Consider the following 26,471-nt stretch of genomic DNA (forward strand, 5'->3'; position numbering starts at 1 on the left):
GCAAGTATCAACACGACATACAGTAACAAATAAGAATGACACATAAAACATTAAACATTAATAATAAAACATTATAGTTTAAACACCGAATAGACAATAGACAATAGTGCAGGAGCAGTCCGTTCCTGCCTTCTCGCCATATCCCTTGACTCCGCTATTTTTAAGAGCTTGATCTAACTCTATCTTGAAAACATCCAGAGAATTGGCCTCCGCTGCCATCTGAGGCAGAGAATTCCACACATTCAAAAAGCTTTTCCACATCTCCGTTCTAAATGGCTTACCCCTTATTCTTAAACTGTGGCCCCTGGTTCTGGACTCCCCCAACATTGGGAAATGAAATAAAATACCAAAGCAAAAGGAGGCTACAGACTTTTGGTTATTGAGTAGAGCTACTACTCGTGGACAAAAGCCGTTTTTATGTTTGGTTCTGGCGGCTTTGACAATCCGGAGTCGCCTTCCAGAGGGAAGTGATTCAAAGAGTTTGTGGCCAGGGTGAGAGGGGTCAGAGATAATCTTACCCGCTCTCTTCCTGGCCTTTGTAGTGTTCAGCTCGTCAATGGGGGGAAGGTTGCAGCCAACAACCTTCACAGCTGAACAGATGATTCGCTGGATAATATATAATAAACAACAATATCAATAAATTATTAACCACAATACTGGTTAGTTTAGAGATACAGCATGGAAACAGGTCCTTCAGTCCACATCGAGTCCATGCAGACCATTGATCACCCGTTTGCACTAGTTGTATGCTGTCACAATTTTGTATCCACTCCTCACACATTAAGGGCGTTTCTTCTTTACAGGGGTCAAATAACCAACAAACACACACATCTTTGGGATGTGGGGGGAATCTGGAGCACCTGCAAGAAACCCATATGGTCACAGGGAGACGGTGCAAACTCCACACAGACAGCACTTGACGTCGGGCTTGTACACAGCTCTACCAGCTGTGCCACTGTGCTGCCTTGGTGTTGTGTGATGTTCAGGAGCCTGACGGTTGTTGGGAAAAGGCTGTTCCTGAACCTGGTGGTCATGCCTCTTAGACCCCTATACCTTCCTGTCAATGGTACGAGCGAAACGAGAACATGGCCAGGGTGTGTAGGTCTTTGTGATGATGCCGGCTGCATTGTTGAGGCAGTGCCTCTTACATACCCCTTCAATAGTGGGGGTTAGTGCCTGTGTCCACCACTCTCTGTGATGTTTGTCACCTAGTGGTCTCACTGCCCCCATCCCAGGGGCATCTCCTGACCACCTAGAGAGAGGGAGGTCCTCACCTGGGTTGGGTGTGGGTGACATCCACAGGGACAGTCTGTGCCCGGCCAGGGTAATAATAATAATAATAATACATTTTATTTGCGGGCGCCTTTCAAAGTCTCAAGGTCACCTTACAGAAATTAACAAGAGAGAAAAAACATATAGTCGGAGTAAAATAAATAATAAGGACATCACCAATACACAAATTAAAGACAGAAATCGCTCCAAGGACAAAAAATCAAAAACACAATGTGAAGAGAGAGCAGCGGCAGCTAAAGCGCGCCAGCATCCACTCTCTCTTCCGACAGCCATCTTGGACACAGACTAACATATTCACTTACACACAAAAAATAATCATCCCCCCACAATGGTTACCAATGTGGGGGAAGGCACAATGTCCAGTCCCCATCCCCAGTTCTCCCAAAGTCAGACGTATTGAGGCCTCCGCTATTGCCTCTACGGAGGCCCGATGTTCCTGGCCGTTCTGGCCGGGTGCTGTTGCCCCGGCGTCGGGAGAGTCCTTTCAGCGGCTGGGCCACCTGGAATGCCGCTTCCTAACTGGAGACCGCGGCTTCCGAAGCCAACAAGGCCGCGCCGGTTTGGAGCTCCCTGGCTCCCTGGCTCCCGATGTTAGAGTCGGCGCCGCCCGCTCTGCTCCGCAGACCCGCAGCCCGGAGGTGTTGATCTCGGCGGTCACAGCTCACCGGAGCTCCAGCGCGTCGATCCAGCGCGTCGACCCAGGCAAGGCATCGCACGCTCTGCACCACGATAGCGCTCTAGCGCTGTGCCGCCACCGAAGCCGAGGTGCTGGGCGGTCCCCGCCAGGAAACGGCGCTCCACGCCCGCTGGTAGGCCACGAGGACGGGTCGACGGGCAGCCCAGAGAAAAAGCTGCCTCACCGACCAGGTAGGGACCTAGAAATATTGTTACCCCCTAACCCCCACATTAAAAAGACTATCTCTCCTGGATAAGGGTAATGGCACACTCCTCGAACAACCACATCCCCCGACAGGACCATACCACCAGAACACCCGACACTCCAACTGTGGTACAGGCTCAATACAGGAACCAGGAATGGGAGTGGGGACACCCAGGCCCTCTCCATCCATGGATGAAGGGTCGGGGAAGCCTGACTAAGGCAGCGACTGTGGATGTTGAGACCGGTGTTTGCGAGGGACCAGGAACAGGAGCCTTGACTGTTATATAGTCCAGACAAGTCCAAGCACTTCCCCCCTCTCCCTCCCTACCTCCTCCTCTCCCTCAATCCTCCCACTCTCCCTCCTCACCTCCCCAGGATCTCGAGGGTGCCGCTCCTTTCCCTTTTGTGCGCCTGGAGCAACAGCGACGCCGCCCTCAGAGCTAGGCTCAGTACCCAGGCCTCATATCCTTGGTACGGCCTCTCCCAACCCTGGATCCCGTCGCGCGGGCACAGAGCAGCAGCAGCCATTGGCCTCAGAGCCAGCCTCAGCGGCCAGGCCCCAGATCGTCGGCCTTGCCTCTTCCCACCGGAGCCGCAGCCTCAGTAAAGACGCACACGGGAACCCTTCCCCAACTGTGCATGCGTGGGTGGGGGCGCTGTTTTAAGTTAATTTTGTTTAAATGTTAATCATTTTAAAAATACACCATCAATTTGAACAAAACTTGTTTCATTTACAGCACAAGGCAATATTGAGTAAGGTGGGGCAAACATTTTAGTGCTACCCTGTACCGTTTTTGCGCAGATAGAGGTACAACACAAACCAGCAAACAAACAAGATTTTAGTAATCTTTAGTAAAACAAGTTTTAGTAATATACTAGACCAAGTGCAGACCTGTTGGGTCTGTTTCCCCAACTCGCGTTTGCGGAGGCGGGGGGGGGGGGCTGCGTCATCACACTCACACTAACCACCCCCCAAACACACAGGTGGGGGGAGGGGGGGAGAAGGAGACGGGGTGGGGAGAGGGGAGGGAGGTGAGAGGGGGAGGAAGAAACAGGAGAGATTTGGGAGAGGAGAGCGGGGTAGGGGGGGTAGGGGGGGTTGGGGAGGGGTGCCGGGCGGGTTACAAGAGAGAGGGAAGGCGTCGGGGGGAGAGGTGGGTGAAAGGGTGGTGGGAGGGGTGGAGAGATGGGGTGGAGGGGAGGAGGGAGAGGGGTGAGGAGAGAGGATAAGGAGAGGGGGAGAGAGGGGGGAAGGGGAGGAGGAGAGAGGAGAGTGGGGTGGGGCGAGGAGTGAGGAGAGGGGGGTTGGAAGGGGAGAGAGGGAGGGGGGGGAGGAGGGAGGGAAGGAGGAGGGAGAAGGGGAAGGGGAGCGAGAGAGGGGGAAGAGTGTGAGGAGTGGGAAAGTGGTAGGTGGGCGGGGAAGAGTGGGTGGGAGGGGAGGAGGGTTAGGGGGAGAGGGGAAATAGTGGTGAGGGAGGGGGGAGGGTAAGAGTAGGGAAGAGGGGCAGAGGGATAGGGGGAGTGGTGGAAGAGGCAGAGATGGGTAGGGGGAGGGGTGGGGGGGAGAGAGGGGTGGGGGTGGGGGTGGGAGGGGAGGAGGGAGAGCGGTGAGGAGAGAGGGAGAGGGGAGATAGGGGGAAAGGGAGGAGGAGAGAGGGGTGCGGGAGGGGTTGAGAGAGGGTGGGGGGAGGAGGGAAAGAGGGTGGGGGAGGGGAAGAGAGGAGAGAGAGAGGGGAGGATGGAGAGGAGGGAGGAGGGAGAGGGGGCAGTGTGTGGAGGAAGGGGGAGAAGGGTAGGGGGGAGAGAAGGGGAAGAGTGTGGATGGAGGGGGAGAGCGGAGAGAGTGGGAAGAGTGGGGAGGGAGAGGGAAGGGAGGGGGGGACAGAGAGGGGTGGGGGAGGGAGAGGGGTGGAGTAAGCGGGAGAGAAGGGGAAGAGTGATGAGGGAGGGGGAGAGGGGTAGGGGGGTGGTGGAAGAGGGACAGGGGTAGAGATGGAGGGGGTGCGGGAGAGAGGGAAGGGGGGTGGGGGAGAGAGGGATGGGGTGGGAGCAGGAGGTGGAGGTGAGGGAGAGGGGTGAGGAGAGGGAGATGAAGAGGGAGGAGGAGAGAGGGGTGGGGGAGGGGGAGGAGAGAGGAGGGGGAGAGGTGTGGGGGAGGGGGGGAGGGAGGGGAGGAATTAGATGGGGTGGGGGAGAGAGGGGGAAGAGTGTGGAGGTTGGGGGAAGAGTGGAGAGGGATAAGGGGGGTGGGGGAGAGAGGGATGGGGTGAGAGGAGGAGGGGAGGAGAGGGAGAGGTGAGAGGGGTGGGTGAGGGGGAGGAGAGAGGAGAGGGGGGAGAGGTGTGGGGGAGGGGGGAGGGAGATGGGGTAGGGGGGAGAGGGGGTAGAGTGTGGAGGGAGGGAGAAGGGGGTGGGGGAGAGAGGGATGGGGGTGAGAGGAGGAAGGGGAGAGGGGTGAGGAGAGGGAGATGGAGAGGGGGAGGAGAGAGGGGTGGGGGAGGAGGGAGATGGGGTAGGGGAGGGAGGGGGAAGAGTGTGGAGGGAAGGGGAGAGGGGTGGGGGGAGAGAGGGGAAATAGTGGGGAGGGAGAGTGGAAGGGAGAGGGGTAGGGTCAGTCCATCTGTTCCCCATTCCCTATCACCCCCAATCCTCTTTCTCTATTCCCACACACATGATGACGCGCTTCGACACAGGCTGCGGGGGAGGGGGCGAGGAGCTGGGGCTGGGGCTGCTGCAAAGGCATATGTAAATGAATCCATTCCGATTGGACATCTGTGAGCATTGGGCATTGTGACATCACACGATTGAACGTTCACCAACATGTTATGGGTGAGAGCTGTTTTATTATCAAATTTTTTGGGGGGGGAGAAGGATTTTATTAAAAATGTGTACATAAACACGACAAAATTTAATCAGGAGTGGATACTTGGAATGAAAAGTGAAATCTCTACCGAAATGGAAAAAATCTTGCCGTTTCTGCGTGTGATGATGGTGTAGCAACGAATCAAAGGCTGGCAACCACAAGTCAGGCAGAAACACACACACACACACACACACACACACACACACACACACACACACACACACACACACACACACACACACACACACACACACACACACACACACACACACACACACACACACACACACACACACACACACACACACACACACACACACACTCACACACACACACACAGAGTTTTATATTATAACTAGACCAACTGTTTCCCCAACGGCGTTTGCGGGGGGGGGGGGGGGGGGAGAAGAGGGGGGGGGGGGGAGAGGAGGAGGAGGAGGAGGAGGAAACGGGATAGATTTGGGAGGGAAAGGAGAGCGGGGTAGGGGGGGTGAGATGGGGAGAGAGATGTGGGGGAGGGGGGATGGGGAAGATGGGGAGGAGGGAGGGAGGGGGAGAGGGGTGGGGAGAGAGGGGAAAGAGTGGGGAGGGAGAGTGGAGGGGAAGGGGGAGAGAAGTGGAAGAGTGGGGAGGGAGGAGGAGAGGGGTAGGGGGAGTGATGGAAGAGGGACAGAGGGATAGGGGAAGGGGGTGGGGGGGAGAGGGAAGGGGGTGGGGTAGAGAGGGAAGGGGGGTGGGGGAGAGAGGGATGGGAGAGGGAGAGGGGTGAGGAGAGGGAGAGGGGGAGGAGAGAAGGGGGAGAGAAGTGGAAGAGTGGGAGGGAGGGAGGGGTAGAGGGGTAGCAGGAGTGGAGGAAGAGAGATGGGGGAGTGGTGGAAGAGGGACAGAGGGGTAGGGGAAGGGGTGGGGGAGAGAGGGGAAGGGAGGGGAAGAGAGAGGGGTGGGGGTGGGAGAGGCATGGTGTAAGGGGATAGAAGTGGAAGAGTGGGGAGGGAGGGGTAGAGGAAGTGGTGAAAGAGGGACAGAGGGGTAGGGGAAGGGGGTGGTGGTAGAGAGGGAAGGGGGGTGGGGGAGAGAGGGATGGGTGAGAGAGGGAGTGGGGTGATGAGAGGGAAACATAGAAGCATAGAAATTAAGTGCAGGAGTAGGCCATTTAGCCCTTTGAGCCTGCACTACCATTCAATATGATCATGGCTGATCATCCAACTCAGTATCCTATACCTGCCTTCTCTCCATACCCCCTGATCCCTTTAGTCACAAGGGCCACATCTAACTCCCTCTTAAATATAGCCAATGAACTGGCCTCAACTTCTGTGGCAGAGAGTTCCAGAGACTCACCACTATCTGTGTGAAAAATGTTTTCCTCATCTCAGTACTAAAAGATTTCCCCTTTATCCTTAAACTGTGACCCAACATCGGGAACAATCTTCCTGCATCAGACAAATGTAATTCAGGACTTTTCTCTTCACAAGCAAAGTCAGAATGACGGTCAGTGAAGAATTCGAATAATCGCTGAGCGTTCAGATGCTGCGCGCGCCTCCTGCACCAAAGCGGGGGGGGGGGGGGGGAGCGTGTGTCGTCACACACAAAGATCTTGTAGCGGAGAGCTCCGCTATAAGATCTTTGGTCACATACTAAGCACGCGCCTCCACAAACAGATGAGCATCTTCTTGAATGTAGAGCGCGTGGCCGCCTCCACAAACAGTCACACACACTGAGGACCCGCCCCCACAAAAAATATTTTGTGAGGAAGGGGAGGAGGAGGGTGGAGAGGGAGAGGGGGAGGGGGGGGGTGGGGGTGGAGAAGAGAGGGAGGAGAGGATGGGGGAGAGAGGTGAAGGGGGGGGAGGGGTTGGAGCGGGCGTGCATGAGTCAAGAGAAGAGAAAAGGGCAGAGAGAGAGAGAGGCTGGTACAACAACAAAAAAGCTGGATAAACCCAGCGGGTGCAGCAGCATCTATGGACCGAAGGAAAAGGGCAAAATTTTTGGCCGAAACCCTTCTTCCGGGTTTCGGCCAAAAACGTTGACCATTCAATTCGCTCCATAGATGCTGCCGCATCCGCTGAGTTTATCCAGCTTTTTTTATGTCTACCTTCGATTTTCCAGCATCTGTAGTTCCTTCTTAAAGACAGAGACTGTGCACGGTAAGGGAATGAGGAGGGAGAGGGGGAAGAGTGTGGAGGGAGGGGGAGAGTGGGATGGGAGGGGGAGAGGGGTGGGGGGAGAGAGGGGAAAGAGTGTTGGGGGGAGAAGGGGGAGAGAAGTGGAAGAGTGGGGAGGGAGGGAGGGAGGGAGGGAGGGAGGGAGGGAGGGAGGGAGGGGGAGAGGGGTAGCAGGAGTGGTGGAAGAGGGACAGGGGGAGTGGTGGAAGAGGGACAGAGGGGTAGGGGAAGGGTGGGGGAGAGAGGAGAAGGGAGGGGGAGACAGGGGTGGAGGAGGGAGAGGGGTGGGGTAAGGGGAGAGAAGTGGGAGAGGGGGGGTAGGGAGAGTGGTGGAAGAGGGACAGAGGGGAAGGGGGCGGGGGAGAGAGGGAAGGGGGTGGGGTAGAGAGGGAAGGGGTGGGGGAGAGAGGGATGGAAGAGGGGTGAGGAGAGGGAGAGGGGGAGGAGAGAAGGGGGAGAGAAGTGGAAGAGTGGGGGAGGGAGGGAGGGGTAGCGGGAGTGGTGGAAGAGGGACGGGGGAGTGGTAGAAGAGGGACAGAGGGGTAGGGTAAGGGGTGGGACATGGAGGGGAAGAGAGAGGGGTGAGGGAGGGAGAGGGGTGGGGTAAGGGGAGAGAAGTGGCAGAGTGGGGAGGGAGGGGTAGAGGGAGTGGTGGAAGAGGGACAGAGGGGTAGGGGAAGGCGGCGGGGGGAGAGAGGGAAGGGGGTGGGGTATAGAGGGAAGGGGGTGGGGGTAGAGAGGGAAGGGGGGTGGGGGAGCGAGTGATGGGTGGGAGAGGGAGAGGGGTGAGGAGAGGGAGACATAGAAATTAAGTGCAGGAGTAGGCCATTCGGCCCTTCGAGCCTGCACCACCATTCAATATGATCATGGCTGATCATCCAACTCAGTATCCTGTACCTGCCTTCTCTCCATACCCCCTAATCCCTTTAGCCACAGGGGCCACATCTAACTCCCTCTTAAATACCGCCAATGAACAGGCCTCAACTACCTTCTGTGCCAGTGAATTCCAGAGATTCACCACTCTCTGTGTGAAAAATGTTTTTCTCATCTCGGTCCTAAAAGATTTACCCCTTATCCTTAAACTGTGACCCCTTGTTCTGGACTTCCCCAACATCTGGAACAATCTTCCTGCATCTAGCCTGTCCAACCCCTTAAGAAGTTTGTAAGTTTCTATAATCTTCTAAAATCTAGCGAGTACAAGCCGAGTCTATCCAGTCTTTATTTATATGAAAGTCCTGACATCCCAGGAATCAGTCTGGTGAACCTTCTCTGTACTCCATCTATGTCAACAATGTCTTTGAGCATTGGGCATTGTGACATCACACGATGGAACGTTCACCAGGGGCTGGGGCTCCTGCAAAGGCATATGTAAATGGATCCATTCCGATTGGACATATGTGAACATCGGGCATTGTGACATCACACAATGGAACGTTCACCAGGGGCTGGGGCTGGTGCTGCTTCTATGGGTGAGAAGCCAGTTTATTTTTGAAATATTGGGGGTGGGGGGGGGGGGGGGGAAGGAGTTGATTAAAAACGTGTACTTAAACACGACGAAATGTAATGAGGAGCGGATACTTAGAAAGAAAAGTGAAATCTCTACCGAAATGGAAAAGATGTCGGCGATTCTGCGTCTGGTTTCGGAGTTGCAATGAATCAAAGGAAGAAATGCAGTCGGAAGCCGTACATGTAAATGGATCCATTCCGATTGGACATCTGCGAGCATTGGGCATTGTGATTGGACATCTGCGAGCATTGGGCATTGTGACATCACACGATGGAAACAAATCAAAAGGCAGAAAGGCAGCCGGACGGCAGCCGAACGGATAGCACGAGAGTTTTATATATTAATAGAAGATAGATAGATAGATACTAGACCAAGTGGGACCCTTTGGGTCCCTGGCACACAGGAGGTCTGGTCCCCCAACGCAACCCGTTCCCCAACATAAGTTTCCACCACTCACCCATTCCTCCAATGCAACATGTTCCCCAAATGCAATATTCCACCACTTACCCATATCCCCTAACTGTAAGTAAGTAAGTAAATTTTATTTATATAGCGTTGAAACCAAATTGCTTTACATAAAAGAAATAATTAAGTTTCCGTACATCCATAGAAAAATTAAAAAAAAGAAAAATGACACAACACATTGCAGAGTTTAACTTGAACATCCCCACAGAACAGAATAAAAAATGTTCCACTGTGGGGAAAGGCACCAGAACGTTCAGTCCTCTTCCTCTGTGATCACCCAAGGTCGGGGCCTATTTGTAGCCTCGGCAGCCAGTCCGAACACTCCTCAGTGGCTTGGAATGTCTGGAGCGGCTGCTTCCTCCCCGGAGGCCGCGGCACCCGAAGTCCTCAGGCCACGCTGGTTGGAGCTCCGACTCTGGCGATCTCGGATCCCAGGCTCCGCGGTGTTTTAAATCCAGCGCCACCCGTGGCCTGACGCCCGCAGCCACAGCTCCTCGGATGTTAGAGTCGGCGGTCACAGCACTCCGGAGCTTACCGCACAGCGACCCGGTAAGGCATCGCCCGCTCTGTTATGGTGTCCCAGTGCATTGCCGCCACCAAAACTTCCTCCCGGCCAGTCCCAACAGGAAACGCCACTCCAGTCCAATGGTAGGCCGCGAGGAAGGGGTGAAGAAGCAGTTCGGAGGGAAGCCGCCTCTCCGACCAGGTAGGGGACAAAGAAATAAAGTTTCCCCCTTCCCGTCCCCCACCCCCCTCATAAAAGACCTCCAATTAACATTTTGTTTTTTAACAGGACAAAAAATAAAAAGGGTGAAAGGACGGACTGCAGGGCGAACTGCCATACACAACGGCGATCCACACCTGCAGTCCGCCATTCTTTGCAGATCGCAACTGTGCAGATCAGCTCATTTTTCACCCTCCCTCATTTTATACTTTTAAAAAAATGCAATCGCACAATGTTTTTTTATTCTTTAATGTGATATAGGTGCCACTGACAAGGCCATTAAACTTTGCTGTAGCTTTGCAATCACATATGTGCTGGGTTAGGCTGGCAGATTCTTCCCCTGAAGGACATTTCCTGTCAAGGACTCAATGGCGTGGGATAGCAACATTGTAGCTCGGGCATTGTGACATCATATCTGAAAACTGCCAGTTCAGATTTTAAGATTCCTTCTCAATGTAGGATTTTGTAAATTTTGAAATGTCAATAACTTGTGAAATAAAACATCAATCTGAACGAAACTTGATACAAACGACCACAGGCCAATGTTGAGTAAGGTAGTGCAAAATCTTTAGCGATACCATGTGCCGTTTTGGCGTAATTCCGGGATCACATGGATACGCGCCCACGCATAGATAGATAGAAACAAACAAGATGAGAGTTTTAATAATATATATACTAGACCGCTTGGGACCCATTGGGCCTGGTCCCCCAACGCAACCCGTTCCCCAAGGCAATATTCCAGCACTCACCCGTTTCTCCAACACAACCCATTCCCCCAATGCAAAATTCTACTACTCACCTATAGCCCACAACTGCTCAGGGGCTGCTCATTTTGCCTTATTCACCCTTCCTCATTCTTAAACTTAAAAAAAAATGCAATTGCACTTGCTAGCTTGCAGAACTCAGTATACTGTGACTTAAAAAAATGCATTTGCACTTGCTAGGGCTAGCAGGACTCAGTGTACTTGGATAGCAACAATGTTGTGAGTAGGGCTACAATCCCATAGTGACGTCATAGCTGTAAGCACAGGGAATAATATTTTCTCAAATTGGGGATTTGTAAATCTAGAACTGTTAATAACTTGTAAAATATGACATCAATCTGAACGAAACTTGACACAAACCACCACAGGACAATTCTGAGTAAGATGGTTTAAAATCTTTAGCACTATCATGTACCATTTTACCACCAAATTCAGTTTCATAGCATTTCAAACAGGCAGGCCACCAAATTCAGTTTCATAGCATTTCAAGCGGCGTGCAGGTCACCGAATTCAATTTCATAGCATTTCAAGCTGAGTGCAGGCCACCAAATTCAGTTTCATAGCATTTCAAGCTGAGTGCAGGCCACCAAATTTAGTTTCATAGCATTTCAAGCAGGCTGCAGGCCATCAAATTCAGTTTCATAGCATTTCAAGCAGGCTGCAGGCCATCAAATTCAGTTTCATAGCATTTCAACCAGAGTGCAGGCCATCAAATTCAGTTTCATAGCATTTCAACCAGAGTGCAGGCCACCAAAATCAGTTTCATAGCATTTCAAGCAGAATACAGGGCACCAAATTCAATTTCATAGCATTTCAAGCAGGCCACTAAATTGCCAAACAACTCATTGTATTGTCATTAAGGGCTAACAAATCATTTATTGCAAGTACATTGCAGATTCACAGTTCAGTTGATTCACTGCTTAGAATCACAGTTGTGGACTCTCCCTCGCGATCTTTCAGAGTGACTGACTCATGCCCAGGCATCCGGGGTTTTTATTGTCCTGCCTCCCCCCCCCCCCCTGGAAGGGGCTTTACCTTAATCGTGGTGATTGACAAGCGAGAGGAACAATCAGCTGATCTCAAGATTTTTTAAATACCTGTACCGATAATTTTTTTATTTTATTTTATTTTTCATCGATCGGAAAAATCGTCAGGACTGCCTCAGCGTAGGAGGACTGTGAGTAAGATGGCCAAAAATCATAGTGATATATGATAGCGTTTTTTCTAAAATCAATATACAGCGCAGACAGGAAATGGTCAAGATGAGACTTTTAGTTATATAGATACTGTAGATAGATAGATGTCTTAATCAGTCACTATTCTGCTAGAACTGAAAGCTGTTAACATTCTGTAGTCTTGCCTCTGTTGTTGGCAATGTGCAACGGTGTCTGTTGTCATCATTGGCTCATGTTTGGCTTGGGCTGTGAAGGTTTAATTAACTTGTGCTTGTGACAAGTTTTCGTTTAGGTTTATTATTGTCACGTGTAGCGAGGTGCAGTGTTATTCGGATAATATTACACATGAATAAAATCAAGCCAAACTCAAATCGGGTCTCGACTCGAAATGTCACCTATCCAGGTTCTCCAGAGAAGATTCCCGACCCTCTGAGTTACTCCAGAACTTTGTGTCTTTTTGTGTGTTAACTAGCATTTGCAGTTCTTTGTTTCTACACACTCATTACAATAACAGAGGGCAGAATATAGAATATAGTTCTCAACATTGTAGTGCACCAATTCCAAAGTCCAGTGCCCATAATGGGGATAGATGTGAATTGGGCAGTACCCGGCTTATGGAAGAACCTTTCAGAAGCTGGGAACAGATGGAAATAAGCTATTGCCGAGTTTGGTGGTTTATGCTTTCAAGCTTCTGTACCTTCTGCCAGACGGGAGCAGGGCGAAGGAATGGGACAAGTGTTGACATCTTTCAATTCCTTATCGCTCAAGTAGATAAATGTTTCTAAGTTTGCGTAAAAGGGATACTTCCTCATTCATTAGTATTTTGAATGGTCTGGTTTGAAACAAGTTTTGAACTAAAGATTAACAAGTAAAACTTTAATTGATACTGGTATTTTTAACAGCGAACTTTATGGCGACAGCTAAAAGTGTTTCTGAGGTGAGAGGTAGAGGTGAAGGCTGAATTACATGTGGTGCCATTTAGGCAATAGCTGGAGACGTTCTCATTTCATTAAGTTTTAATTACAGGGAATGAGTCAGATGTAATTTTCTCCAGAATGTTCTCACAGTTTGTTCCTACACCTTAGATATCACCACTGTGCCTGCAGGGAGTGGAGCCACAGGTTGTAAGTTGCTGGGTTGTTTACAGGCACATACTGGCCTGGAAGTGGGGGAGCAGCTGTAGCGGCCCTTGCTCATGCCCTGAAGCCTAGAGTCTGTGAGGTTGGAGGCAGCAACGACGGACGCGATGAGTGAGGAGCGTGGCTGGTAGGAGAGGAGATGGAACCGGGGTCATGGTCGGCTGCAGGAGGCTCCCACCCCTCGGGGAAAAGTGGTCGGACGAGGAGAGGGACGTGGTGTCCAAGGAAGGAGACGGCTGGAGGCCTTCAACAGCCTGGGACTTGCCTGGTACAGGCACCGCTAGTAAGAACTGGAGCGCGGACTTTGAAAATGGTGCCAAAACATGGCGCCTCTTTTGAATACAGTTCAGTAGACTATTTCTATACACTTGCTAATCGGGGATCGGGGGAGTGACAATACTCTACTGAACTGATTGCAAGGAAAATAATTTCACCGTGTTAGCACTTTGCAAATATTACAATAAAAGCACCATTGACCCATTGAACGTCTAACCTCATGATAGGAGGAAGGTCGGAGATGAAGCAGCTGAACCCGGTGATCTCAGGACGCAGTGCTGAGCAGCTCCTGTCGTGATGACCTGGGATGGGATAATGGACCATCAGCAACCACACCCATCGCCCGTTGTGTGAGCTCTGACTACAAATAATCGCCTCTTTCCCCCTCAACCTTCCTTTCACTGTGGCTCCTTGAACCCACAGCCAGGCAAGAGCTGTCCTGATATCGAGGGCAGTCACTCTCTCCTCCACCCTGGAATTCACAAACTGTGATGGGGTCTGGATGTGAGAGACTCTGGCAAAATGCCACCTACAAGTGCTACCTGATAGCGCAATAATTACATCAAAAAACACTGTCCGTAACATAGTCATAGAGTCATAGTGATACAGCGTGGAAACAAGCCCTTCGCCCAACTTGCCCGCACCGGCCAATATGTCCCAGCTACACTAGACCCATCTGCCTGCGTTTGGTCCATTTCCCTCCAAATCTGACCTATCTATGTATTTGTCTAACTTAAACGTTGGGATAGTCGCTGCCTCAACTACCTCCTCTGTCAGCTTGTTCCATACACCCACCACACTTTGTGTGAAAAAGTTACCCCTCGGATTCCTGTCAAACCTTCACCTTAAACCTAATTCCTCTGGTCCTTGATTCACCTGCTCTGGGACAAAGACTCCGTGCATCTACCTGATCTATTCCTCTCATGATTTTATACACCTCTATAAGATCACCCTCATCCTTTTGCGCTCCATGGAATAGAGTCCCAGCCTACTCAACCTCTCCCTCTCACACCCTCTAGTCCTGGCAACATCCTTGCAAATCTTCTCTGTACCCTTTCCAGTTTGATAACATATTTCCTATAACATGGTGCCCTGAACGGAACACAATACTCTAAATGCGGCCTCACCAATGTCTTATACAACTGCAACATGACCTCGCAACTTCTAAACTCAATACTCTGACTGATGAAGACCAGTGTGCCAAATGCCTTTTTGACCACCTGCGGCTCCACCTTCAAAGAACCATGCACCTGCACTTCTAGATTCCCTCTGCTCTACAACACTGTGTAGGTCCTGCCCATGTTAGACTTCCCCAAATGCAACACCTCACATTTCGCTGTATTAAATTCCATCAACCATTCCTCAGCCCACCTGGCCAATCAATCCCGATCCTGCTGCAATTCTTCACAACCATCTTCACTATCTGCAAATCCACCTACTTTTGTATCATCATCAGCTTATCTTGCCATGTATGTTCTCATCCAAATTTTCGATATAGTTGACAAACAGTAACAGGCCCAACACCAAACCCTGAGGCACACCAGTAGTCACGAGCAGTAGAGGCCAATTCACTGGATGAATTAAAAATAGAGTTAGATAGAGCTCTCGGGGCTAGCGGAATCAAGGGGTATGGGGAGAAGCTAGGCACGGGTTACAGATTGTGGATGATCAGCCATGATCATAATGAATGGCGGTGCTGGCTCGAAGGGCCAAATGGCCTCCTCCTGCACCTATTTTCTATGTTTCTATGAGCCTGCATTCTGAGAAGCAACCTTCCACCATCACTCACTGCTTCCTTCCATGAAGCCAATTTTCAGCTATCTCTCCTTGGATTCCATGCGATCTGACCTAGCAGATCATCTTCCATTTTCATGGGTTGGGTAGATGCCAATGTTGTAACTCTACTTGAATAGTGTGGCCTCAGGCACGGCTAGTTCTGGGCGCAGGTCTTCATTACTGGAGCTCAGATGTTTGGTCCCATAACCTTTGTTGTAGCCAGTGTTCACAGCTGTTTTTTGATGTTGTATGAATTAACTAAATGGGTGGCGATGGGCCTCTGTGGTGGTAGCAAGGGGAAGCTACTCTGCACCTCTGGATGAACATGGTGCAAATGCTCCAGTTTTACCTTCAGCACACAAACTGGAGCCTGCGCCACTAAGGGTGGAGATGTTCCTGGAATTTCTTCCTGCTGTTTCCTGTTGAATTGTCCCCCACCATTTATTTTGAGAGGGCTAGAATACAAAAAATGGGAGTATTGTGAGCAATTTTAGGCATCTTATCTGAGGAAGGATGTGCTGGTTGAGGAAAGGGTCCAGAGGAGGTTTACAAGAATGATCCCAGGAATGAGTGGGTTAACCTATGATGAGCTTTTGACAGCACAGGGCCAGTACTCGCTGGCATTTAGAAGAATGAGAGGGGACCTCATTGAAAGTACAGAATTGTGAAAGGCTTGGATAGAGTGGATGTGGAGAGGTCTCCACTAGTGGGAGAGTCTAGGACTAGAGGTCATAGCCTCCAAATTAAAGGACGTTCTTTTAGGAAGGAAATGGGGAGGAATTTCTTTAGTTTGGAGGGTGGTGAATCTGTAGAATTCTTTGCCAGAGAAGGCTATAGAGGCCGTCAATGGATATTTTTAAGGTAGAGATAGATAGATTCTTGATTAGTATGGGTGTCAGGGGTTAAGGGTAAAAGGCAGGAGGAAAGGGTTAGGAAGGAGAGATTCGTCAGCCATGATTGAACGGCGGAGTAGACTTGATGGGCCGATTGGCCTAATACTGCTCCTATCACTTATGACCTTATAACCATGCATGACCAGATGTGATAGGACTGCAGAACTTTAATCTGATGCATGGGGCGTGGAATCACTTAGGTTGATCTGTTGCACCCATAGTACACATGCTCAGAGGTATGGCATCACTAGGCTGGCACCAGGACATTTTTAGGTAAGCCTATTGCAGTTCATGTCTCATAACTGCATTGTTTTAAAATCCCAATGTTTTCAAAGAGGTGGCTGTAGAGATAACAGCCCTGGTTATCATCTTCCAAACATTTTATGGATTCTGAAATGATTACTGTGGATTGGAGGATAGTAAATGTGATCCCACTATTAATGACAGAAAGGAGATTTAAAACATAGAACTACTGGCCAATCAGCCTAATGGCCATCACAGGGAAATACTGGACAAGTGTAATGAAATATGCAGAAACAGAACACTTTGAGATGAATTCTTCCGAGTGTGTAGGATAGCGCTGGTGTATGGGGTTATCATTGGCTCGGTGCGGACTCAGCGGGCCAAAGGGCCTGACTCCACGCTGCATCTCTAAAGTCTAAAATAAAGTGCTTCACTTCGATTTAAGATTCTGATCTTGTATGGAATTAAATCACTTCCAGTCTTAATGTCAACTTCCCCAATGTTATGATCACTTTCTGTGAAAGGTCCCTTCAATACAAGAGTAATAGCTAATTATTTGTTTACTTCACACCATCTATGTAACTAAAAATCTCATCTTGACCACTTCCTATCTGCACTGTATATTGATTTTAGAAATAACGCTACCATAAATCGCTATGATTTTTGGCCGTCTTACTCACAGTCCTCCTCTGCGGCAGCAGCCCCGACGATTTTTCGAATCCATGAAAAATAAAAAAGTTATGAATGTTGAGATCTTGAGATCAGCTGATTGGTCCTCTCGCCTGTCAATCACCATGATGAAGGTAGCGCCCCTTCGGGGGTGGGGGGGGGGGGGAGGACTATAAAACCCCGGATGCCTGGACATGAGGCAATCACTCTGGAAGATCGCGAGGGTGAGTCCACAACTGTGATTCTAAGCTGTGAATCAACTGAACTGTGAGTCTGCAATGTACTTGCAATAAATGATTTGCTAGGCCTTAATGACAATGCAATGAGTTGTTTGGCAATTTGGTGGCATGCACTCTGCTTGAAATGATATGAAATCGAGTTTGGCGGCTTGCACTCTGCCTGGAATGATACGAAATTGAGTTTGGCGGCCTGCACTCTGCCATGAATGCTACGAAATTGAGTTTGGCGGCCTGCACTGTGCCTGAAATGCTACGAAATTGAGTTTGGCTGCCTGCACTCTGCCTGGAACACTACCAAATTGAGTTTGGCGGGCTGCACTCTGCCTGCAATGCTACAAATTTGAATTTGGTGGCCTGCACTCTGCTTGACATGGAATTTCAAGGAAAAGCCGTGATGGAACTGCCAGTCCACCAGCCCTGAGTGACTGAGCTGCCAGCCCACCTGCCCTGAGTGACTGAGCTGCCAGCCCACCAGCCCTGACTGACTGAGCTGCCAGCCCACCAGGCCTGAGTGACTGAGCTGCCAGCCTACCAGGCCTGAGTGACTGAGCTGCCAGCCCACCAGGCCTGAGTGACTGAGCTGCCAGCCCAAGAATCCATTTGGCCCACATTGTCCATACTAGCCCTCTGGAAACCAGTCCGTTCGGCCTAAAACACGCATACTAGCGCTCCAGAAAGCCCCCCCACTGGCCACCAATATTGGAATTGGTGGAGAGGTGGAATATTGTGTTGGGGGACCAGCCCTTCAGTGTGAACATGGGACTCAACGTGTTCCACTTAGTCTAGTATACTATTAAACGTCTCATCTTGTATGTATGTATACGTGTGTGTGTGCGTGTGTGTGTGTGTGTGTGTGTGTGTGCGTGCGCGTGTGTGTGTGTGTGCGCGCGTGTGTGTGTGTGTGTGTGTGTGTGTGTGTGTGTGTGTGTGTGTGTGTGTGTGTGTGTGTGTGTGTGTGTGTGTGTGTGTGTGTGCGTGTGTGTGTGTGTGTGCCTGTTTCCGTATGTTCTTCTACTTTCATCAAAACGCTATGCGCTACAGTTTAAATTTTTACAGATTATTACTCACATTATCCCGGTTGACGCAATAAACATGTTCCCTTCACATTTCATGCTATATTTCACGTTATTGACGATTCAAGTTTGAAAAGAAAGGCAAAAAACGGTTCTCACACACAGTCTTTTTCCAGGACTTTCCACTGATGATGTCACAATACCACTCACAGTGCACCAATCACAATGGGCTCTCAAGCTGCCCAGTGCCAACGACATCACAATGGGACATTGCCAACGGTAACCGCAGCTTCTCACAGACATCCTTTTTTCCAGGAGCTTCCAGTGATGATAATCACAATGGGCTCTCAAGCTGTCGAGTGCCACACCCCCCTCCCTTCCTCCCCCTTGGTTATTCACACCCCCCACCCCCTCCCCCCTGGGTTATTCACACCCCCCACCCCCCCTCACATTATTCCTGATTAAAGTTTCAAAAAAAGCCAAAACCACCTTTTAAAACACCAACTTCCAGTGACGTCACAGTCCCCCCCCCTCCCCCCCACCAACGGCACAGTGAAACAGAATATTCCACCACCTTCCAGTGACGTCAGGGGGAGGGCCTCATTTCATAAACACACCATTGGGGAAGCATTTATGGGCCTGTCACACTTGGGCGACCTAATCTGCGAGTTTAGAAGAGTGTCTTCGACCTTCAAACTCGCAGCATGGTCGACACGTGGTCCTAGGAAGTCCTATGGGGTCACTGGAACTCTCTTTCATGCTCGAGGGAAGCTCCCAAATACTCACGGCCTCAGCTAAGTCGCGGAAATTTTTTCAACATGTTGAAAATTTTACCGTGAGTAAAATTTGGTCGGCATGGTTTTTTTGAACTCGTAGTGCAGTGCAGTGGGGTCGCTATTTAGTTACAGGCAGTCGAGGGCAGCCATAGGCAATCTCCTTCACTGACCGGGCATTTTGATTGGCTCATTGGAGTTTTCAGGACCAAGGAAAACCGACCGGTAGGTAAAATGCCCTCTAAACTTTATTAAATTTCTTAAATGTGCCTCCACTCTGTCTCCCCCCTTCTCCCCCTTTCTCTCCCCCTCTTTCCCCTTCTCTCCCTTTCTCCCCTCCCTCCACCTCTGCACTCCCTAAAGGACTTACCGTACACTGTGCAGCCGTTTTACCTTCCTCTTCATCGAGGGTGTGAATTTCAGACAGCGCTCCCTCGCTTTCCCTGGCCCCCACCTTTGCGATATGTTTGTGTGTGTGTGTATGTGTGTGTATGTGTGTGTGTGTATGCGTATGTGTGTATGTGTATGTGTGTGTATGTGTGTGTGTAAGTGTGTGTAAGTGTGTGTAAGTGTGTAAGTGTGTGTGTGTGTGTGTGTGTGTGTGTGTGTGTGTGTGTGTGTGTGTGTGTAAGTGTGTGTAAGTGTATAAGTGTGTGTGTGTGTGTGTGTGTGTGTGTGTGTGTGTGTGTGTGTGTGTGTGTGTGTGTGTGTGTGTGTGTGTGTGTGTGTGTGTGTGTGTGTGTGTGTGTGCAGTCGGTCGATTCAGCTCGCGGTTTCAACGCGGACGGTCGATCCAGCTTGAGATTTTCCAGGCGAGTGCTCTCGAGCTTGAAGGTCGAAAACACTCTTCTGAACTCATGGATTAGGTTGCCCAAGTGGGACAGCCCCTTTATTCTAGTATACCTATAAAAGTATCATCTTGACTGTCTGTATGTGTGTTGTATGTTTTGTATCTTCCTCAAAACGCGACGAGCTAGCGCGTAAATATTTACAAATTCTGACACATTTTTTACCTCCACGCCATTATCAGGTTCACTTAACTTTTGATGCTATATTTCATGTTATTGATGATCAAAGCTTTAAAAAAAAGCCAAATTTAACATGAATCTTCCTGTTAAAATCCTTCCTGCCAGCTTCCAACACACTTCGATACAAAGTTGCAAGACAGGAACACTCTGAACTTTTCACCTCAATGGGATATCACAGCTTGAACAGGAGGGGCAGGGCAAATTGGTATTGCAATTGGAACTACTGCGGCAGGCAGGGGAAGTGCAATTGGATTTTTTTTTAAAGTCCACTGTGCCATCATAGCTCCTGGCAGGACAGGAGGGGGAGGGTCAATTGGTATTGCAATTGGGAAAGTGCAATTTTTTTTTAAAGTCCAGTGCCTGGGGAGGCAGGGGAGTGCTGGAATCTTATATTCGGCAATGGGTTGAGTTGGGGGCAATGCCTCCCATGGGGGCTACAGGTTAATGGTGCAATACTGCATTGGGGAAAGGTTTGCGTTGGGGGACCAGGCCTCCCGTGTGTCACAGACCCAACGGGTCCCACTTGATCTAGTAAGATCTAAAACTGCCTTTCTCAAGATAGTTCCTCACTTATCAAAAAAAAACGTCAGCATGCACCACATTAGTACCATTAACAACTTATGCAGTCTACAGATATTTGAGCCATTGATTTTTATATCTTGTTTAAAGTTCTGTGTGCATTCAAGTAAAGAGTCTCCAGTTTCAGTGTAATAAGGAGCAGTGCTACTTACACCCCTTCCTTCCAGAAAACCTGCTTCTAGTGCCTACCTCCCCCCCCCCCCCCCCCCCCCCCCCCCACTGACCCGCTTCTGACATGGACGATGACAGCCAGATTCTCCCTCCCCTCCCACATTGTTTCCACTCCAGCCCCAAGGAGATGACATAAACCCTGGCATTGAACAGAGGCCCCGAACTTCACCACATCCCTTTTCCCTCCTCTAATCTGAATGGCACCCTAGACACAGAACAGCACAGTAAAGACACAAAATGCTGGAGTAACAGCGGGACAGGCAGTATCGATGGAGAGAAGGAATGGGTGACGTTTCGGGTCGAGACGCTTCTTCAGATCCCTGTACTGGGTGGACAGGGACAAGTACTGACCCTCAACACGGCCCTCTCACTGCCCAGACCTGCTTCACTCACAGCCACCACCCCCTGCCCCTCCTGACACAACACTGCTGGACACCAAGTCACAACTGAAGGGAAATGAAGCACATATTTAATCAAAAATGAAAGAACCGATGATTGCACAGATGAAATCAATAGTACTGGAACAGCGACTTTAGCAGAATAATACACAATATTTTATTTAAATCTCCCTTATACACAGAGCATTGGTTCCCAGCTCGCATTAAATTAAGGTCATTATTTACATGCTGTGATATGCGGGCAGCAGGCTGGTACTCCTGCATTCCCTCGCCACCACTGCAGCCAGTGCCCACGGTGCCAGGGCACTCGCAGAGTGAAAGAACGTTGTCTGATCCTCGTCCCTCAGGTTAGGCATGGTTGCTGCTCCTGTGCTGACCTGGCCTCTTCCTCAGCCTCCACCTCCTCTGTTGTGGGGATGGAGTTTTTCTTTGGCCTCCCCTTGGGTTTGGTCGGAGCCTCCTGCCCTCCTCTCAGCACCTGCAAGGAAGAAATGTGGTCCAACATCAGGCAAGTGATAGAAGGTAATCGGGGGACATGTAAAGCCCATCCATACACTCCCCGGGTGAACATCTAATGTGCACAGAGCAGGCAGGCTGGGTGGGGCACACAGTGTCTGTTCATCTGGACAATACTGCTGTTACTTCCTGATATTGCAGCAAAGAAATCCACCCAGTCTCAGTTGCCCAGAGCCAAACCTGAGCGTAATTAATGATAAAACTTTAAGAACCAGAACTTTAAAATATTGGAGGAATTGTGGACGCAATTGGTAAGAAAGTTGGACAGGATTGAGTGGACGCCAAGTGCCCCATTGGTACCATAAAGTTGGTGGAGGAGGGTGACGAGAAAGAAACTCCAGAGGCAGCCATCCCATCAGCTGCAGAAGAACATTCAGTGTACACCACTGACTGGCATCATGGACACGGCTGTACTGACAATAAATGTAGTGACTATTGCTAAAAAACAGCACAGAAGCAGGCCCTTCAGCCCACCTCATCCATTCCGACCGTGATGTCTGTCTACACTCATCCTAATTGCTTGCATGAAGCCCATATTCCTTTGCCTTGTGTCTGAAGAAGGGTCCCGATCCAAAACGTCGTCTGTCCATGCCCTCCACAAATGCTGCCTGACCTGCTGAATTCTTACAGCACTTTGTGCCTTGCAAGATCCCAGCATCTGATGTTTCTTGTACCTACTTCCCTACATTTCTTACCAAATACCTGTCCAATGCCTTTTAAACTTTTGTCATTTTATCTGCCTCTGAAACCTCCTCTGACAGCTCTTGCAAAATAATCACCACCCTCTGTGAGAAAAAATGTACCCCTCAGATCTCCTTTAAATGTTTTCCCTCTCACCCTAAACCCGTGCCCTCTACTAGAGTCCCTGCCCTGGGGATTAGGCTCTGATTATCTATCTATGCGCGGCTGATGGCAACTCATGTCACCCACTCAACCTCACACACCGGGGTTGCTGCCATTCACTGACATTTGGCATCTCTCCCTTAACTTTTCCACCCGAGAGCCACGATCTCAAGCACCATCCCCTCAATGAGGAAGGTCATTCATAGCCTAGGATAATGCCCTGCCGCTGAGAGTGGACAATCAGAGATACAGCACGGAAGCAGGCACTTCGGCCCACCGAAACCAGTAATCACTCCATACACATGCACTATCCTACACACAATTTTACCAAAGCCAATTAATCTACAAACCTGTATGTCTTTGGAATGTTGGAGGAAACGAGATCCCGGAGAAAACCCGTGCAGTTACAGGGAGAACGTACAAACTCCGTACAGACAGCACCCGAAGTCAGGATCAAACCTGGATCTCTGACGCTGTAAGGCAGCAGCTCCACTGCTGCACCACCGTGCCATCCTACTCCTGGCCCCAGGCCACTCCTGAAAGGCCTTTTGCTCCTTCAGTGAGGGAGTGCTGTCTCTGGTGAGCTGGGACTGACTCAGCTGGACTGGAGGAGATCCTCGTGTTAAGGAGAATGAGGAAAGATTGTGGGACAGCGGGTAACAGGGATAAGAGCACTGTCTCAGCAGCCACCTCCTCCTTCTCGGCTCTGACTCAATTTGCCCAGTTGTAGCTGCATGAAAAACCAGGATGTATGTAGTTCCTGAAGGAATCTCCAGGATCCTCCACTGATCCTGGACTGGCATTTATGCAGGAAGCCAGTCAGTTGGTGGGACATGTCCTTCCCTGACAGAATGTGTGGGTCAAGTGGTGGTGAGCCCAGTGCTGGGGGCAGAGAGGGAAGGGTAAAGACAGCACAGGAGGACAGGAGTTCCCTGAGGATATCTTAACCGGCATTCAGTTGGGAATACGTGGGCAGAGCGATGATTCCAGGACAGGATGTCCTCCCTGGTGCCAGGGAGATGTCAGCCAGTGGAGCAGAACCTCCAAAGGCTAAAGGGCCTGTCCCACTTGGGTGTCATTTGCACATCACGCAGGTGGCGCACGAAGATTTTGTGAATCCCAAAATCCTGGGGCGCCGCGCGCGACCGCGCGTCACTGACCACGCCACCACTAACCACGCCACCACGTCTCACCACACGCCATGCGCGCATAATGCACACCATGCGAGCTTCACACGTAAATTATGTCATATCGTGCGTCGTGATGCGTAAATGATGTCGCGTAAATGACGCGCAAATAACGCCTGAGCGGGGAAGGTCCTTTAGGCCTCCTGTGGCCACTCTCAGATTAGAATGAGGTCCAGCAGGCACATTATAGGAAGGGTGGAAAGGGATTACACTGCAGGTTGTCAAAGGTGGCAATTAGCAGATACTGGCTGGTGCCACAGACCAGTCACCACAAAGACCAGGACAGAGTCAGGGTGGAGCAGTCAGTTGGTGCGGGGGGGAAGCTCCTGATTCCAGGTTCATTGTCACCTCTCTGGGGAAACCTTGTGGACGCATTAATGCTGCGACACGCCAGTGTGCCAGGAGCATGGGCAATGGTGCAGAACTTGTAGTGAGAAACGAGGCTTGTAGTGAATTGGAAGATAGCACCAGAGCAAGAAATAGTGATAAGTGCAGTCAATAGTTAAGAGTGCTTTATTATCATATGTACTGAAAACAGACCAATGGATTTCTTACTTGCATCAGCATAGCAGGTCTGTAAACACAGTACTCAAAAATAACACAATAAACAAAAGATAATTAAATAAATGTAAATAAACAATATTAGTGCAAAACAAAAGCCCAAAGTCCCTTGTGCAACCAAGACGTTTTGTAGTTCATCGTTTAGTTGGGTCAAGTTAGTGTAAAATACTTTGTACATTGTTCAAATGTAATAAATGGGGCAAATAAGGAAGACCTGAGTATGTCTCGTTGGAAATTGATATAATATTGATATTGATTTCCTTTAAAGAGACAAATTGGATACAAGAGTCAAGAGAGTCTAGTGTTTTATTGGCATACTAGACAAAGTGGGACCAGTCACGTGGGACGCCTGGTCCCCCAATGCAAGGGGGTGTGGATGAGGGGGTGTGGGGGAGGGGGGGCATGGGGGAGGGGGTGTGTGGGAGGGAGAGGTGGTGTGGGGGGGAGGGGGTGGTGTGGGCCCGGAGTGGTGGTGTGAGGGGAGGGGGTGGTGTGGGGGGGTGAGGTGGTGTGGGGAGAGGGGGTGGGGTGGGGGGAGGCGGTGGTGTGGGGGGAGGGGGTGGTGTGAGGGGAGGGGGTGGTGTGGGGGGGTGAGGTGGTGTGGGAGAGGGGGTGGGGTGTGGGGGAGGCGGTGGTGTGAGGGGGAGGGGATGGTGTAGGGGGTAGGGGGTGGTGTGGGGGGGAGGGGGTGATGTGGGGGGAGGGGTGGTGAGGTGGGGGTGGGGTGGTGTGGGTGGGTGGGGGAAAGGGGGAGGAATGGGGGAGGGGTAAAGGGGGGAGGGGGGTGTGCGGGGAGGGGGTTGTGTGGAAGGGAGGGACTCCACTCAGTGGCCACCGAACACAGCACCACACAGTACCTCCCATACTCCACACATCGGCTTTCCTGACTCCACACAGCGGCTTTCCCGACACCACACAGTGGCTTTCCCGATTCCACTCTTGCGGACTCAATCGGCACGGCTTGTTTACTCAGCCCCGCCTCCGGGACTTTATTCTCCAGCGGGCGCCGGAAGGGGCGTTACCTTAATGGTGACTGACAGGCGAGAAGACCAATCTGCTGTTCTCAGGATTTTTTAAACCTTCATATGTTTTCTCATATTTCTCCGATCGGAACAAAACATGGTGGGTTGGAGCAGAGGAGGACGGTGAGTAGGGTGGCAAAAAAATATTGGGTAGCGTTTTCGCGCAAATTTAATTTCAAATGAAGGCGTTGAAGAAAGGCTGTGATGGTGTTTAGTTTTGAGTGGTCAAGATGAGAATTTTAGTAATAGTATAGATGTCCTGAAACGATGAATTACAGATATGTAAACATAGTAATCTGTAAATACCATAATAAATGACAAAAAAAAGCTCAGTAATAAACAAACTAAATATTGCCAATTAAGGGTTCTTGAAGAGAAGTGGGGGAGCCAAAAATGAAGGCGTTGAAGAAAGGCTGTGATGGTGTTTAGTTTTGAGATACAGCGTGGAAACAGGCCCTTCGGCCCACCGAGTCCGCGCCGACCAGCAATCATCTCGTACACTACCACTATCCAAGACACACTCGGGACAATTTACAATTTTACCAAAGCCAATTAACCTACAATCCTATATGTCTTTGGAGCGGAAACTGGAGATTCCAGAGAAACACAGGTCATGGGGAGAACGCACAAACTCCACACAGACAACACCCATAGTCAGGATCGAACCTGGGTCTCTGGCGCTGTAAGGCAGCAACTCTACCGCTGTGTCTCCGTGCCACCCAGTGTTGGTTGAGCAGCACATTGTAGTCTTGTGCAGATGTACACCCACTTAAGCTCTTTCCTCCTTTCTTTGTATTCCTCAACGGCCACCTCTGATTCTATCCGCTTAAAACTTGCATGTGCTTCCTTTTTCTTTTTGACCAAATTTACATTTTTGGTAATCCAAGGTTCCCTTGTTGGTTCTAAACTTCAATCAACTGGCATTTAAACAACTCCCACACGTTAGATGTGGACTTATCGAATAACAACTGCTCCGAGTGTACCCTCCTGGGCTCCTGCCTAATAGCGAGAGCCAGGATATTTAGGCGCTAAAAATCTCTGAAATAGGCAGGCAAAAAGGCATAATAAAATTACAAAAAGGGCACGAAAAAGGCATTTATTGACAAAAAAAGGCATAAAAAGGCATTTATTTCCACCACCAAAATATGGTTAAATATGATAATTATAAAGGTATATTACATTATATGACCAAAGTTGCCTGGTTGCACATAACTACCAGCATTTTTTTCAAATTATCTGGTGTTAAACTATGCCGTCTGTCAGACAGAATATGCTACAGTTGAGAAAAACTTATTTCAGCTGAGGTCACTGG

General features: G+C 50.1%; 1 protein-coding gene across 1 annotated transcript in view; it reads right to left on the minus strand.

Annotated features, from left to right (window-relative positions):
* Positions 1-21,171: 21,171 nt before the first annotated feature.
* The window catches only part of barx2 (BARX homeobox 2), a 91,235-nt gene continuing 85,935 nt past the window's right edge, over positions 21,172-26,471 (minus strand). Inside the window, exon 4 of the mRNA XM_033049679.1 lies at positions 21,172-21,508. Within this exon, the coding sequence (XP_032905570.1) occupies positions 21,374-21,508 (135 nt within the window). The 3' untranslated portion in view covers positions 21,172-21,373. The remainder of the gene's footprint in view (positions 21,509-26,471) is intronic.

Source organism: Amblyraja radiata, chromosome 33, assembly GCF_010909765.2.
Source record: "Amblyraja radiata isolate CabotCenter1 chromosome 33, sAmbRad1.1.pri, whole genome shotgun sequence".
Lineage (NCBI taxonomy): Eukaryota > Metazoa > Chordata > Chondrichthyes > Rajiformes > Rajidae > Amblyraja > Amblyraja radiata.